We start from the raw sequence: 17,261 nt of genomic DNA, 5'->3' as shown, positions 1-17,261 counted from the left end.
CTTTAATGGTTAATATTATTTTTAGACAATTTTCAAAACATTTGATGTATACTTGACAAAACGCTTAAAAACCATTACATACAATTATATAAGTACATTATATACCGTTTCTTTTGCAAAGACATTTTCAGAAGCATTAAAGTTAAAAAAAAAAGTCATACGGGATCTTGATAAAAACAAAATATTTTCAACCATTATATAAACGTTTTCATTATTTTTTTTGTTTATGTCTATATGAAATTCAATCGTTAATCAGGCTGCACCAGACTTGAAGATTTAATTTCCATATAGACCTATAATAACCTATACATAATTACTACAATTATGTATTACAAAGAAAAATTATAACTTTCCCTTCTAGAAGAGCACAAGACAAATCAATAGAATTATGAACTTCATTAAATCTAAATTCATCTTTTAGCACATATTGAAATAGGAAACCAAGAATAATTGATCATAATAATAAACTGTCTGAAGGAGAAAATTATAAATTTTTATTGGGTCATTGCTCTGAACATTACCTTGCACAATACAGTCATATTAAGGAGAAACTGATAAAAAACATAAGAAAAAGAAATCAAAATCAATATATAGTACGCAGTAGGTAAATATACATTTATCAAATACTAGCCAGTCTTACTCGCAGCTGTCATTGTTATAATTGAGTTTCATAACCAATGTTAACAACACATATAAGACCTCCAATTATTTGTCATAAAACGTTAAGAAGTTGTTAGGGTTTTTTAAATATGAAAAGCTAATCTGAATTAAAAGCTACAAAAATATGAAAAGCTATCAAGTAACAAAGTTGTAGAAACTTTGAGTGTTTTTGTGGAGTTTAATTAAGCTCTAATGGTGCAAAAATGGACCGTAATTATATAAAATATAATTTCTGGATCTCTATCCATACACTTGCTTTAAGAAAACTATCACCCTTAAGTCAATAACGTCCAATTATTTGACTTAAAAATCCAAAAACCAAAGTGAAAGGTTTCGTCACCACAACATTACGTTACCTTTACAAATACTTACAATACTCGATGCCGAGGACGATGTCGCGGAAGTAGTTCCACGCTCTCTCCTCGGAGAGGGTCTTGCTTGTTGGCACCTCCATCACCTCCCTGAAGAAGAGTGTTAAATGTTTAATGTATGTATTATGAGTAATCTTCATTATCTTGATAAAATATTAGGCGAACATTAGAGTATAAAAATTTGCAAGTCAACGATAATGCTTCTGTGTTTTCTTCACCATTTTGTTCATGGCAATTTTTTTTATAGGTGATAATTCAGTTAAGTTTCCAAAGGCAAAAATCATGTTGTTTTTTTAACTATATTGAAAACAAATTCACAATCAGAAACTCTAAACAATTTGTTTTGAAAAAGATCTATTTGAAAAAATAAAGATAACAGATGCTGTTTTAAATGAGTACTCTGCCTTTCCATAAATTTCCGTTCTGCATTTCCGACTCTATAATTTAAGGAGCAGGGGTATTAAAAGAGCAAAAAAAACCGTTGTTAAAAATCCTTGTACATGCAAGGTAAACGACATTTGAAATTGTGCACAAGACTGAAGTACAGTCTTAAGCATTTACCGTAAACGTCCTATCAAATATGCATGCCCTAATATATCAAACATGGTCTTTTCGTGGGTCCATTTTCCCATTCTGTGACTTGAATAATGTTTACCTTAATATTTTAGCTTTAATTTGAAATTGTTACAAACAGTATTTGATATTTTGTGGAAAATGATGGGGAAAAATATGTCTTATCTACACATTTGCACAGTTCTAAAAAACCCACTTGCTTGGTGCGTCTTGTAGGACATTTACCGTATCTAAATTATGATATTTTTTTTAAACTTGTTATGAGCTATTATTTTAAGTACTCCTTTAAGCTGCCACCAGTAATTATGGTGAACAAGCTGTAATACATGAGCACCATGAGTTAATGCCTAAATGCATGTCTGTTGTTGTTTTTTCCATTCAATAAAGGAACTCAACATAACTATTATGAAAGCCATAGTTATGTGCCTTTAGATACACAAGTGAATATTGTCCTTTGGTAATATATACATTTATAAATATACTATAATATATTACAATATATTGCTTGTCCGATTAACGCAGTGGTTAGTGCACTCACTTCTCACCAAGGTGACCCGGGTTCAATTTCCAGCCTGGGTGCATGTGAGTTAGGTTAGTGGTCACCAAGCCAAACAAGTGTTTTTTTTCCGGGTACTCAAGTTTCCCCCACAACACAAGACTACACTCTTGCGCAACAGCGTGCCAACGAGAATGACTTAGTATAAGTTATCATAACTTTCTTCAAAATCGTTGTAAAATAAATAATGTTTAAACTAATATATACACAAAGTTTCACTTGAATCTCTGAGCATCTTTAAATATGGTTTTTGAATTAAGGTCAAGGTTATTGATTTATGCAAGACGCTGACGCGACATCAAGGCTACGTCAATACCTCAACGTATTTTCTGCACTCTCTTTGGAGTTCTTGGAAGCTATCTGGAACTTTAATTCCCCTAGCACAACGATGACATTTAAAACTCCTTTATTTTTACTAGATTAAAGATATCATATAAATGTCATGTTCTTTGTAATAATACCTAAAATCAGTCTTATCTGTCTTTCAGGGAAGAAATTCATTGTGTACAGTCATTATCTTCATGAGATTAAAATTCCAAGAATTGCAGCGAATTTTGAAACTATAGTCTTGTTTTACTACTTTTCTCTTAAAAATGAAAAAAAATGTAAGAAATATTCAAACATGCCATATCTTCTGGCGGGGGGAAAAATCCCCCGGAACTTTTTTTTTTATATAATATTCCATTTACATTTACTTCTACTTGACATGTTCATGAACTGTAATAATTCTGTTATTTTGTATGTATATTGTGTTCTATATCTTACCCTTTTTCCACCAATTCAAATGCTGAAAAATAAGAAAGCATAAAATAAGTAAATATGCAATAAAAAAAAATGCTTTGCATTCAGAAAAAGACTTGTTTTATTCAGCTTAGTGATTTAAGAAACAAAACTGTTGACTGCTTCATTATACTGCCAGTCTCATTTACATGACCGTTCTATATATTTAATCTTTAATTAAACAAATACTTCTTTCAGCTTTTATACGTATACTGGAAACATTTATTTACTTTTATTAGAACATAAACGATATACTTTAAAAGGTAAATACTTTTTAGATAATGAACTTCCCTTATTACCATCCCTTCAAAGAAAACAATTCGTTTTCTACAAGTGCAGGTCATTTTTACAGTTTCCTTTAGGCAATTACTTTCTTGTTCATTCAGTAATGAAGTGTTTGACATTTCATATCTAAAGCAATTTTCAAGAAAAGCCAAGACATAATTAAAAGACCGTTAACTTCAGTAGCGTCCTTCAGGAGTTGGTGCAAATTAACCAGCATCTTTCATCCTGTTAGTTGATCGGAAATTCTAACAAGGTTAGCTTTAATTTCAGAAGACAATTGCTATTTCCTTCCGAAAAACTAAGCCCTTATTATGGTCTTGTTTCTCAGCAAACTGCGAAAAATAAATCTACAACGTCTGCCGCATGAACCAAATTGCCATCTAAATACCGTTATCTCTGCAAATTGATCATGTTTTGACAAGTTCAAGTTTCATTACGTCATGTTATGGACCAGAAACTGTTTGTAATGATCCACGTTCCTTGCACTACATTGACTGCAGACAGACAAATGGACCAAGGAAGCTATCTATTATTAATATTTATATAATCAAATTGCTGGCAATCATTTATAAATATCTCAGTTGTGTAACAGTGATTCATGTCAGTTAGGAAGAGCCGGACAAATTAACAGAGAATAAATATGCAACATTTTTTAGAAACTTTCTGGGAAAAAAGACACTTGACGCTGAGCAAATGATTGTTTTTCTATTCCTGTGATAATGCCTTTCCACATTTGAAACATAACATGGTCAGGAAGACGTTTATCTTGTTCTTCCTTTGAACATCAGATGTGCGCAATTATTCACTTACATTAACACATGCACTTAAAGGTCTGTCATGTCTGCGGCACAATTCTGTTTATGATGACATTTTTCACCGAAGACATTCAGCTTCGGACAGACTGATTCAGCTCTTCAAAGAATTTGAACATTGTCCTTGAGAGTGCAATTTTAAAGCTATGATTTTAATTGGCCAGTTGAAGTGAAACCAATGCCAACGATGCTTTGTAATGGTAATGAATCCGCCTCTTCAGCATTTAGTTATATGTGATACATAAAAGATTACGCTAAATCACTGAGAGCAAAAGATGGTTGTTCCTGGATGAGTAAAGTTGATTGACAGTCCATAGATGTTGCGCTTGATTAAAAATTCACTCAGTAATTTTGGGCTGAGCAATAACCAGGATCACTGAATGCTTTAAAACCTTAAAATGCTAAGTTCATTTGCATACAGCAGTACCATATAAACAATTTCTTCATTATACATACCCATATATAGATTGTCTTCTTCTGGATCGTCAAGAACTTCAACAAGTCGCACCACGTTAGGATGGTCGAGTTTTTTCAAGATTGCAATCTCACGATGAACCCGCTCCAAAGGATGTGTCGGAGGTCGAGCAGGGGACTTCCCTTCTCGAGTAGGTGGCGGTCTTCCTGTAATTAATGCAGAAAATTATAACAAATAATGAGATTTTGAAATACTAGCTATATAGCATTCAAAAGAATCAGAATTAGATATTCAAATGCCTTAAAAAGGTATTCTAATTTAGCTTCTGTATATGCCTTGTTCCAACACTTAATGCAGTTCATGTGTTGATCAACATAATATCATATCATTGTGTCAGAGCTTAATTTACAAAATGTCATCAACTTACTCCAAATGAAAGATAATGCTGCACATAATCTTCATATATTTTTTGTATACTGCTGAATATTCAAACCAGTGTCTTGGGAAATTTCCAGGAAGCTTTCATATTTTTCTGTTGTTTTTTTTCCATTCTCATACCTTCAAAGTGAAAACAAATTACTTGTTTTCTCATTAAAAAGTCTATGAGCTGGGAAATCTGTTAGAGGAGTGCATCAATGTCCATGCATATTTAATAAACTGGTGTGTTTAACACAATCAATTCTTATTTAACTGACTTTTATTTGAAATAAAAATCCCTTATATTATGTAACAACCAAGAAGATGTAAAGCTGTTATTTCTTGAGGGTGACAATTTGTCAAATATTTCACTCTTACTGATTGGAAGCGAAACAAAATTAAAGTTCCTGCAATGCTCAAGACGAGAAAAAAAAACATGTACACAAATTGGTATTCATTGTCAAGTATTCCTGGGACTCAATTATGCTGTGTTTCATCATGATTAATGAATCTTTGAGGGCCATTCAATAGACGATATTTTGTTTGCATTAATTTGTTTAATGTGGAAAGAATGTCTCTGTTGAGATTAATTTTAGCTATTGAAAATTCAAACTGCCGTATTATATCATGCATAGGACGCACTTTTTTACCCCCAATTCTCGTCTTAAAAATTGACTGCGTCCTTTCTATGCTATTAGAATTTCATCTGTTTTTTTCCAAGTCCATTTCAGGTCGAAAATATCGGACCGGGGAAGAACGCGGTAATAGTAAGTATCTGTACTGCGTCACCGAAAAGAACAACTGATATAGGTAAAATCACGCAAGTTAACACACGCAGAAATATATTGAATGTTTACTTTAAAATGATTTATTGAGAAATAAATTGAAAAAAACACGAGTGTTTACTTTTTTATAAAAGGGACGCTACTCACAAAAACTCGATGTGAGTCAGCACTTTAACTGGATTGAGTTATAACGGTAACGGAAATCGGGAAAGGAGGTAAATATCAATTAATCGTTGTTTATGATTTTAATGTTTCGATATTTTACAAAATATTTTGTATGTAACTGTTTTAAAAAATTGATAAAGGACTGTGCATAACGCAAAGTAGCATTATTGTCACTATCAAATCTTTTCAAATGTGTGAAAAACACCCCCTGTCTGTCATTAGAAAAACATCAATAGAACAAACTATTGTGATGGTAATACCTTATGGTTGTTTGTTCGCACTTTACCCGATGTTGCCTTCCGCTGGCAAGGCTAATTACCGACACTTAATTATGCCGACATGCTTTAATCCGCACAGCGACAAGCCTTATCAAAACAATCATCAGTTTTGACAATACACAGTTTTGTTGCGATTGCAACGGTTGCAACGGTTGACTGTCATGCAGAAAGCATGTCGAGACTATTGCAACGGTTGCAACGGTTGACTGTCAGTCGGGACTATTACGGCATTTGTATAAGTCTTATAATATGCGTAAATGTTCTCAAAATGTCAAGACATATATCATTGTTGTGTACGCTAAATTACCAAAATACGACGATAATTATCGAAATACACAAGACAGTTATCAAAATATGCCTTATATACAATTTTTTGTTTGTTTTTTACTTCAATATATATGTTATAAATACTTGACCAACCTCAATTTTTCGGCTCCGATTTTGACATTTTTCCGCTGCGTCCTATCTTATATATTAAGGGGTTTTACCCGTTTTCTCAACTATTTTTTTGCCTGCGTCCTATCTATGCTAGCGTCCTATACATGATATAATACGGTGATTTTTAATGATAAATTTATGCCTTCCAAATTTGGATGAGGTGAATCTTCGAGTCTGAAAACATTTGGTGGACTAATTTTGAGACCCACTTGCACTATATTTTAATATTTACTTTGAACACCATCGATTTATTTACATGTGGTGTTAGTGAAGTGTAAATGGAGTATGTACATGCAGAGTATGTGGATAGTAAATAAACCCAGCTGATTTAACATAATCAACTGTTGTTGAGGTTATACACTACTAAATTTGGCTGGGAGTATGTTGGTAATTTAAAAATGTAGATGTCCACGTCCCATCCTAGAGGGTTTGGATACAATCTCCACAAGCCGTATTTTCTCATGACTTCTCAAAAATGAAACAAGGTACTTCAAGTTCCTGCCTCGAAAATGGGACTAAATGTATAATTTACATTATATCGGCTTTTAGCTGTCTTTAAAATGGAGCAAAAATGAATTTGTATATTAATTCAAATTTTGGTCCTTATTCAAAATTGATGATCAGGCACAATATAGAGTTAATGAAAAGAAAATAATCAGCAGAACACTTCAAGTTCAATTGTTGAATGAACTAGCTGGTCCTTCAGTTTTTCATTTCTGTACAGGAGCTGTTGTTTATGAAATGTCACACATAGATAATTTTTTTATGTTCATGAACGACATGCATGTATTTATGAATTGCTGCAGAATGATAGTGAAAAAAATCTCTGTTTACAACAAAATGAAAAAGTGCATTGTGAAGAACATGTTGAACAGTGCTGCCGTATATTTCATAATTACTGCCATGGTGACCATAAAACAATCTAACTAACAAAACCTTCGACATTCATTATTCCCATGCGACACATCACCGAAAATTTCTGAGAAATGATTCTGTGTTTTCCGGAGTTTTTTTATCTGTCTTTTTTGTGTGATTTTTCTCAAGAATAATTATATCTGTCATGTGTTCCCGTTCCGGATAGAACAATTGGACCAGAGGGCACCTGCGTTGCCAGATAACGATCAGGCTTGCTGAGTTACAGGCTACGCAGCGTGCCCGTAGGGTCAGATTTTTCTATCCGGAACGGACACACGATAGATATTTTTTCTAGCATACCTTAAATTACATAATTTGTGAAGAAAATACATAAAAGAGCGCATTTTTGTACATTTCACCAAAAAACGCGTGCGATGATGTTTACTGACGTCATGACGAGCAGTAATTTGTATTCACTGCATAGGTAAATAAGTTCCTTCGATATCACGTCTTTTAAGGGTCAGTTTTGGTTTTGTTATGAAGATATATTTTTGCAAAGTTAATGTTTATGGAACTCATTTATTGAATCTCATAATTACGGTTACATAAAGTATATAAAAATGAATAAAAAGTATTACATCACAGCGTGTGACTTATCTGGCATGGGGGGTGCCAGATGGAATTTTCCAACACGGCTGATGTCATCGGAAATGCCTATCCGGTGTGCTAGAAATATCTTTACATAGAGGGAATCTAAAGTTAAACTAGTTATACAAGTAGATGCAAACGCATGTCCTTTACGGCAACTCATAGGATGTTTGTAGGGCTTTCTTTGTCTGATGGAACATGGATTGAATCGTAATTCATACAAATTTAACCATGAGGGCTGATCTTAGTGTACATACATGTAAGTTCATGTTAAACAATTCTGCACTACTTTTTCCTAAATTAAGCACAAGAGACAAAGAGTGACATGTAACAGTTAGACAAAGAGTGACACGTAAAGGTTAGACAAAGACTGACATGTAAAGGTTAGACAAAGACTGACATGTAAAGGTTAGACAAAGACTGACATGTAAAGGTTAGACAAAGACTGACATGTAAAGGTTAGACAAAGAGTGACATGTAAAGGTTAGACAAAGACTGACATGTAACAGGTAGACAAAGAGTGACATGTAACAGGTAGACAAAGAGTGACATGTAACAGGTAGACAAAGAGTGACATGTAAAGGTTAGACAAAGACTGACATGTAACAGGTAGACAAAGAGTGACACGTAAAGGTTAGACAAAGACTGACATGTAAAGGTTAGACAAAGACTGACATGTAAAGGTTAGACAAAGACTGACATGTAAAGGTTAGACAAAGAGTGACATGTAAAGGTTAGACAAAGAGTGACATGTAACAGGTAGACAAAGAGTGACATGTAAAGGTTAGACAAAGACTGACATGTAACAGGTAGACAAAGAGTGACACGTAAAGGTTAGACAAAGACTGACATGTAAAGGTTAGACAAAGACTGACATGTAAAGGTTAGACAAAGACTGACATGTAAAGGTTAGACAAAGAGTGACATGTAAAGGTTAGACAAAGAGTGACATGTAACAGGTAGACAAAGAGTGACATGTAAAGGTTAGACAAAGACTGACATGTAAAGGTTAGACAAAGACTGACATGTAACAGGTAGACAAAGAGTGACATGTAAAGGTTAGACAAAGAGTGACATGTAATAGGTAGACAAAGATTGACATGTAATAGGTAGAGAAAGAGTGACATGTAATTGGTAGACAAAGAGTGACATGTAAAGGTTAGACAAAGAGTGACATGTAATAGGTAGACAAAGATTGACATGTAACAGGTAGACAAAGAGTGACATGTACAGGTTAGACAAAGAGTGACATGTACAGGTTAGACAAAGAGTGACATGTACAGGTTAGACAAAGAGTGACATGTACAGGTAGACAAAGAGTGACATGTACAGGTAGACAAAGAGTGACATGTACAGGTAGACAAAGAGTGACATGTACAGGTTAGACAAAGAGTGACATGTACAGGTTAGACAAAGAGTGACATGTAACAGGTAGACAAAGAGTGACATGTAACAGGTAGACAAAGAGTGACATGTAAAGGTTAGAAAAAGAGTGACATGTAAAGGTTAGACAAAGAGTGGCATGTAATAGGTAGACAAAGATTGACATGTAACAGGTAGACAAAGAGTGACATGTAAAGGTTAGACAAAGACTGACATGTAACAGGTAGACAAAGACTGACATGTAAAGGTTAGACAAAGAGTGACATGTAAAGGTTAGACAAAGAGTGACATGTAACAGGTAGACAAAGAGTGACATGTAAAGGTTAGACAAAGACTGACATGTAAAGGTTAGACAAAGACTGACATGTAACCGGTAGACAAAGAGTGACATGTAAAGGTTAGACAAAGAGTGACATGTAATAGGTAGACAAAGATTGACATGTAATAGGTAGAGAAAGAGTGACATGTAATTGGTAGACAAAGAGTGACATGTAAAGGTTAGACAAAGACTGACATGTAACAGGTAGACAAAGAGTGACATGTAAAGGTTAGACAAAGAGTGACATGTAATAGGTAGACAAAGATTGACATGTAATAGGTAGAGAAAGAGTGACATGTAATTGGTAGACAAAGAGTGACATGTAATAGGTAGACAAAGATTGACATGTAATAGGTAGACAAAGAGTGACATGTAATAGGTAGACAAAGAGTGACATGTAATAGGTAGACAAAGAGTGACATGTAACAGGTAGACAAAGAGTGACATGTAAAGGTTAGAAAAAGAGTGACATGTAAAGGTTAGACAAAGAGTGGCATGTAATTGGTAGACAAAGAGTGACATGTAATTGGTAGACAAAGAGTGACATGTAAAGGTTAGACAAAGACTGACATGTAACAGGTAGACAAAGAGTGACATGTAAAGGTTAGACAAAGAGTGACATGTAATAGGTAGACAAAGATTGACATGTAATTGGTAGACAAAGAGTGACATGTAAAGGTTAGACAAAGACTGACATGTAACAGGTAGAGAAAGAGTGACATGTAATTGGTAGACAAAGACTGACATGTAAAGGTTAGACAAAGACTGACATGTAACAGGTAGACAAAGAGTGACATGCAAAGGTTAGACAAAGAGTGACATGTAATAGGTAGACAAAGATTGACATGTAATAGGTAGAGAAAGAGTGACATGTAATTGGTAGACAAAGAGTGACATGTAACAGGTAGACAAAGAGTGACATGTAAAGGTTAGACAAAGATTGACATGTAAAGGTTAGACAAAGATTGACATGTAAAGGTTAGACAAAGATTGACATGTAATAGGTAGACAAAGATTGACATGTAATAGGTAGACAAAGAGTGACATGTAACAGGTAGACAAAGAGTGACATGTAACAGGTAGACAAAGAGTGACATGTAATTGGTAGACAAAGAGTGACATGTAAAGGTTAGACAAAGAGTGACATGTAAAGGTTAGACAAAGATTGACATGTAATAGGTAGACAAAGATTGACATGTAATAGGTAGACAAAGAGTGACATGTAACAGGTAGACAAAGAGTGACATGTAAAGGTTAGAAAAAGAGTGACATGTAAAGGTTAGACAAAGAGTGGCATGTAATTGGTAGACAAAGAGTGACATGTAATTGGTAGACAAAGAGTGACATGTAAAGGTTAGACAAAGACTGACATGTAACAGGTAGACAAAGAGTGACATGTAAAGGTTAGACAAAGAGTGACATGTAATAGGTAGACAAAGATTGACATGTAATTGGTAGACAAAGAGTGACATGTAAAGGTTAGACAAAGACTGACATGTAACAGGTAGAGAAAGAGTGACATGTAATTGGTAGACAAAGACTGACATGTAAAGGTTAGACAAAGACTGACATGTAACAGGTAGACAAAGAGTGACATGTAAAGGTTAGACAAAGAGTGACATGTAATAGGTAGACAAAGATTGACATGTAATAGGTAGAGAAAGAGTGACATGTAATTGGTAGACAAAGAGTGACATGTAACAGGTAGACAAAGAGTGACATGTAAAGGTTAGACAAAGACTGACATGTAAAGGTTAGACAAAGAGTGACATGTAACAGGTAGACAAAGAGTGACATGTAATAGGTAGACAAAGATTGACATGTAATAGGTAGACAAAGAGTGACATGTAACAGGTAGACAAAGAGTGACATGTAACAGGTAGACAAAGAGTGACATGTAATTGGTAGACAAAGAGTGACATGTAAAGGTTAGACAAAGAGTGACATGTAAAGGTTAGACAAAGATTGACATGTAATAGGTAGACAAAGATTGACATGTAATAGGTAGACAAAGAGTGACATGTAACAGGTAGACAAAGAGTGACATGTAAAGGTTAGAAAAAGAGTGACATGTAAAGGTTAGACAAAGAGTGGCATGTAATAGGTAGACAAAGATTGACATGTAACAGGTAGACAAAGAGTGACATGTAAAGGTTAGACAAAGACTGACATGTAACAGGTAGACAAAGACTGACATGTAAAGGTTAGACAAAGAGTGACATGTAACAGGTAGACAAAGAGTGACACGTAAAGGTTAGACAAAGAGTGACATGTAACAGGTAGACAAAGAGTGACATGTAAAGGTTAGACAAAGACTGACATGTAAAGGTTAGACAAAGAGTGACATGTAACAGGTAGACAAAGAGTGACATGTAATAGGTAGACAAAGAGTGACATGTACAGGTTAGACAAAGAGTGACATGTAACAGGTAGACAAAGAGTGACATGTAACAGGTAGACAAAGAGTGACATGTAACAGGTAGACAAAGAGTGACACATAAAGGTTAGACAAAGAGTGACATGTAACAGGTAGACAAAGAGTGACATGTAACAGGTAGACAAAGAGTGACATGTAACAGGTAGACAAAGAGTGACATGTAATAGGTAGACAAAGAGTGACATGTAACAGGTAGACAAAGAGTGACACGTAAAGGTTAGACAAAGAGTGACATGTAACAGGTAGACAAAGAGTGACATGTAACAGGTAGACAAAGAGTGACATGTAAAGGTTAGACAAAGAGTGACATGTAACAGGTAGACAAAGAGTGACATGTAATAGGTAGACAAAGAGTGACATGTAACAGGTAGACAAAGAGTGACACATAAAGGTTAGACAAAGAGTGACATATAACAGGTGGACGAAGAGAACAAGTGTTACCAAACTGTAACCACAGATATGTTGTTTAACAGAGAAATTCATTGCATTTATCATAATGTTTTGAGTAAGGATAAAATTAAGTGCATTCATTAAGGTGGTACTTCTGTAGAGATATAAATACCATAAACCATTTAACAGTGCACAAGCTTTTTACAATGGGCTGCCTTCGTTTGGTTTTTCAAATTTACCAATATCTTGCCTTGCAAAAGTTTAACATTTTTGCACTTCACATATTTTCCGTGTAAAATTTGTCACAAATCATCTGTGACACAACTGCAGCACTATAAACGCAATAGCTTTCAGGAGCTCGCTAATAAATGTCTGCATTCCCTTCTTTAAGCTAGGTAACTATTAACATTGTCAAACGCCTGTAACACAGAAGATCCAGGATTTTCAGGACAATGCCACAAAGAATATGAGAGCAGTGTTTTGCAGATGTCATATAGTTCATAGTCATTCTTCCTTTGGCCATTACTTTTATATAAATTTGTTTACAAAACCGGCGGGTCTTAAATTTTCCGAAAAGTACAAAAAAAATAAAAAATGAATTTCACTTTTTTTTCAAAATTATTTTCTCGACCCTATTGATTTTGGTGCGAAACGAAAGAAAAACGAACAAATAAGAGTACGAATGCAGTAGATATCGACTGGTTTGTTGTTCCGTAGCCGTATTCGCCGATTTATAGTGATAGCATGTGCGCCAGTCAACTGTTATGGCAGCGCCGTTGGCAATGGCGGAATTGACGATAGCAGTCATTCCTTTTATGAAATAATTAAGTTAAATATGCAGGAGTTGTTAAAATAACAATAGCAAAATACATTGGCAAATTTAACAGCCGACACAAACAATAACTGTCACGTGATTGTTGTTTTTCCCCGCAAATTTAGGTCATGAAAATATTGTTGTGATAGATGAAAAATAAGAGGCAGCAACTGCCATCGAATAAGTAGACACAAATATCTGTAAATTATGTGTAAGAAAAAATATTTTATGACATTTTATGTTTAAATATCAAATAACAGTGTACTTAGTGTGAGTGGTGAAATCGAAAGTAAAATTTCTAAGTTGACACCGGTGACCTAGTTTCACAAGTTCGGTCGGTTGTGTTTATGGATTTTAAATCACAAACTGGTTTGGAAATACTTGTCATTGAGTCAATGTAAACCTTGTGTTTATTCTAGATTACATGTTTATTCATGTTTGGGTTAATAGTAGAGTAAAAACAATGAAAGAGTTGAACACATGTGTCAATGACATTTACTAATGCCAGGAGTTATGTGCAAATCATTAAGATAAAACAACACGGAAAACTATTTTGAATAAGTCCATTTTAATTTGTAATGAACTTGATATTTCACTATAAATGAGATTTGTTGTTGTAACCAAGGAATACTCTTTAAAATGAAAAAAAAACCACTCATGAAGTATAGATGCCCTGTGAATGCATGATACACAAATTGGCGGAGTTGGGAGAAGATGAAAAAATCCGATACATAATTATGGATTTCACTGTTACTACATATGTATCATTGGTACATAAAGTTAAGTCACATGCTAGATTTATTATTTTGCTATGTGATTTTTATGTACTGATGTGGTAATTTGCAGCAAGATTTGAATTTGAAATGGATTTGCTGAACATCCCATGGTAAATATCCCGGTCCGAAAATATCCGGACTTAGCATGGATTGGGCTACACACAACTAGGACCCCGCATGGTAAAGGTTATTAAAACTCAAATCTAGGTCTAGTTTGGTTTTTAGTTTTTCAGGAATTGTTTGCACAATATTAAAGCACAATGTCTTCATACAATATTACTTCCTTATTTACAAAATTGGAAATTCACTTTATTGACATTTTCCAATATTAAAATAACTGAAACAATGCTTAGAAAATGTAATGTGTTGTCTTAATACAGTGCAATTCTTGTGTATTTTAAAGCATAAAATTTGCCTTCCCTTTTTTTCCAATTTAATATTGGTCAATTTTTAAGTGTTCTGCATTCACTTTTGCTTTAGCATACCCTTAAAGCTAAACAAATGTCCTGCCGAGTAATATTCAAGGTATCTTTGATAAAAAGTGTAGTTTATACATGTAAACATGTTTTATAGTCAATTTCATTGATGTTTTATATGCACAGTATGTAAGATTTAAACTGTGTGTTTAATTAGAACTTTGAAACTTTGAGTGTATTAAAACATGCATTAATAGCAGTTTAAAAATGTAAAATGTCAAGTAAATGATATAAATTTTCAATGTTTTTATGTTGTTCTCTGATTTTCACCCTTTAAGAGTATGTTTTGTGACTTTTTTCCTCTTTTTTTTCTTTTTTTTTTTTTCGACCACCCGGTGGACATTTTTTCCAAAAATTCTTGATAACCAAAAAATAAAAAAGGAGTGGCCTTTGAATAACAAACATGCTGAAGATGAGAATAATGTTTAAATAAACTATTATTATGGTTCATGTTTACGGAGTACAGGGGTACTATGTCACATTTCAGTTTATTGTATAGGAATAATTATTCTGGAATGGTGATAAACTTTGTTATAACAATCTATTGTTACAAGATAATGACATTTTATGGCATACAAACTACATGTAAGTCAAGAAAAATATCTGTATTCTCAGGTAAAGAAATATTTATGGGCACCTAATAAATGAAGCTGTCTGGAAGTTGTATATCGACAGTTTGGTCTGGAAACTTATGTAGCAAACGACTTATTAAAGTAACGGCATATAATGCTAGGACTGGTATTTTATATGCCCACCATTTTCAGATTTCTGTGTATATTAAAATAAAACCAGTTAAATACTGTTTGAGCCATTGTCCATGTCCACTTGTGTGTCCATTCTGTGTCTGATCCGTGACGCTAAAATTGTTAATTCACATTAAGATCGAAAAGGGGACAGAGACACAAAAATGCTTTGCAGATATCTGAAGCAAGATTTACCAGTTGCTTGGAAGTAGATCTTGGACAGAAGTAGATCTTAGGCAGTCAAACAATTTTTGCTTTATTTTCAAAGAAATAAACAGTAACTAAGGCTTTTGCGATGTATAATTTTTTCGCAAATATTTTACACTTTCGTCATATTTAATATCATTGTTGTGTACATTTATATACAACAATCAAGGTATATCAGACATCATGGAACATCAAGTCAGGATATGCCAGTGGGTGGGGCTACTTTTCACTATAATATTATGTTGAAACAGCAAAATTTGAAAAATATTTTCTTCATAAACTATTGGACCGATTTCAAAATAATTACACAGATATGTTCCTCTCTAAGAATTCCTTCACCCAATTTCGATTTATCAAAAAACTGGTGAAACACTATATATCTATATCGAAAAATTTGAAAATATTCTCTCCACTGACCTGATTTCAAAATAACTTTACAGAAATGTTCCTTAGGTGACCATTTATCAAATTCCTTCATCTCATTCTCTTCCGAAACTATTGGCCCGATTTCAAAATAATTTCACAGATATGTTCCTTAGGTCACCCTCTGTCAAATTCCTTAACCCAATGTTGATTTATAAATCAAGAAATGCTGCAATGCTAAGAGGCAAGGTTTGCAATGATTAACAGGAGAACTGTTGATTTTTTTAGATCAGGGGCCCAAAATGCATTCCAATGAAAGGTATAAAAAAACTCTTCCTTAATACCAAGTTTGGTCAAGTTATGTCAACTCTAACTAAAGTTATTCTATTTCAACTGTTTTTCTACTTTTAGTAAAAGTGACCTTGACCCCAGGGGCCCCAAATGCAATCCAATGTGAGGTTTCCATAAACTCTTCCTAAATGCCAAGTTAAGTTATGTCAACCTTTATTAATTAAGGCTATTCAGTTCTAACCATTTATCTATTTTTAGTTTCAGTGACCTTGACCCTGGGGGCCCAATATATGAAGTTTGGTCAATATATGTTAACTCTTACTAAAGTTATTCAGTACTAACATTTTTTTTCTATTTTTACTTTCAGTGGCCTTGGCCCTAGGGCCCTTAAATGCAATTCCATGAAAGTCACAATCAATTCTTCCTAAATTCCAAGTTTGGTCAGGGTATGTCAACCCTATCATAAAGTTATTCAGACTCAAAATGTTTTTCTATTTTTAGTAACATTGACCTTGACCTTGACCCAAGGGGCCCAATATGCAATCCCATGAAATGTCTTCATAAACTCTTCCTAAATACCAAATTTAACTAAGATATGCTAACCCTACCTTAAGTTATTCAGTTTCAATATGTTTTTCTATTTTCAGTAACAGTGACCTTGAATTTGCTCCAGTGGCCCTAAACCCAATCCCTTTTGGAAAGGTCTCCATAATCTCTTCCTAAATACTATAATCTCTTCTTAAATACTAAGTTTGGTCAAGATATGTCAACTCTAACTAAATATATTCAGTTTCAACCATTTTTCAACTAGTAGTAATAGTGACCTTGACCTTGACCTAGGGCCCCAAAATACAATCCCATGAAAGGTTTCCTTAATCTCTTCCTATATACAAAGTTTGGTCAAGATTTGTCAACCCTAACTAAAGTTATTAAGTTAAGCTACCATTTATTTATTATGTTTTCTTTTTGCGTAACTACTTTTCAATAAAAATATTGTAAGGACATTAATGGCATAGATTCTGCT

The 17,261-nt window shown here is 33.9% G+C and overlaps 1 protein-coding gene across 8 annotated transcripts in view; it reads right to left on the bottom strand.

Moving 5' to 3' along the window:
- LOC128231305 (calcium/calmodulin-dependent protein kinase kinase 1-like) overlaps positions 1 to 17,261 on the bottom strand; it is a 144,456-nt gene that overhangs the window by 21,209 nt on the left and 105,986 nt on the right. For all 8 annotated transcript variants that reach the window (XM_052943945.1, XM_052943946.1, XM_052943953.1 and 5 more), the window contains 3 exons: positions 4,494 to 4,658; positions 2,926 to 2,947; positions 1,033 to 1,121 (listed from right to left, as the gene is read on the bottom strand). In XM_052943945.1, coding sequence (XP_052799905.1) covers positions 1,033 to 1,121; positions 2,926 to 2,947; positions 4,494 to 4,658 — 276 coding nt within the window. The remainder of the gene's footprint in view (positions 1 to 1,032; positions 1,122 to 2,925; positions 2,948 to 4,493; positions 4,659 to 17,261) is intronic.

The sequence above is a fragment of the Mya arenaria genome, chromosome 4 (assembly GCF_026914265.1).
Source record: "Mya arenaria isolate MELC-2E11 chromosome 4, ASM2691426v1".
NCBI lineage: Eukaryota > Metazoa > Mollusca > Bivalvia > Myida > Myidae > Mya > Mya arenaria.
The sequence above is the reverse complement of the archived record's forward strand: the minus strand, read 5'-3'. Positions and strand labels throughout refer to the sequence as shown.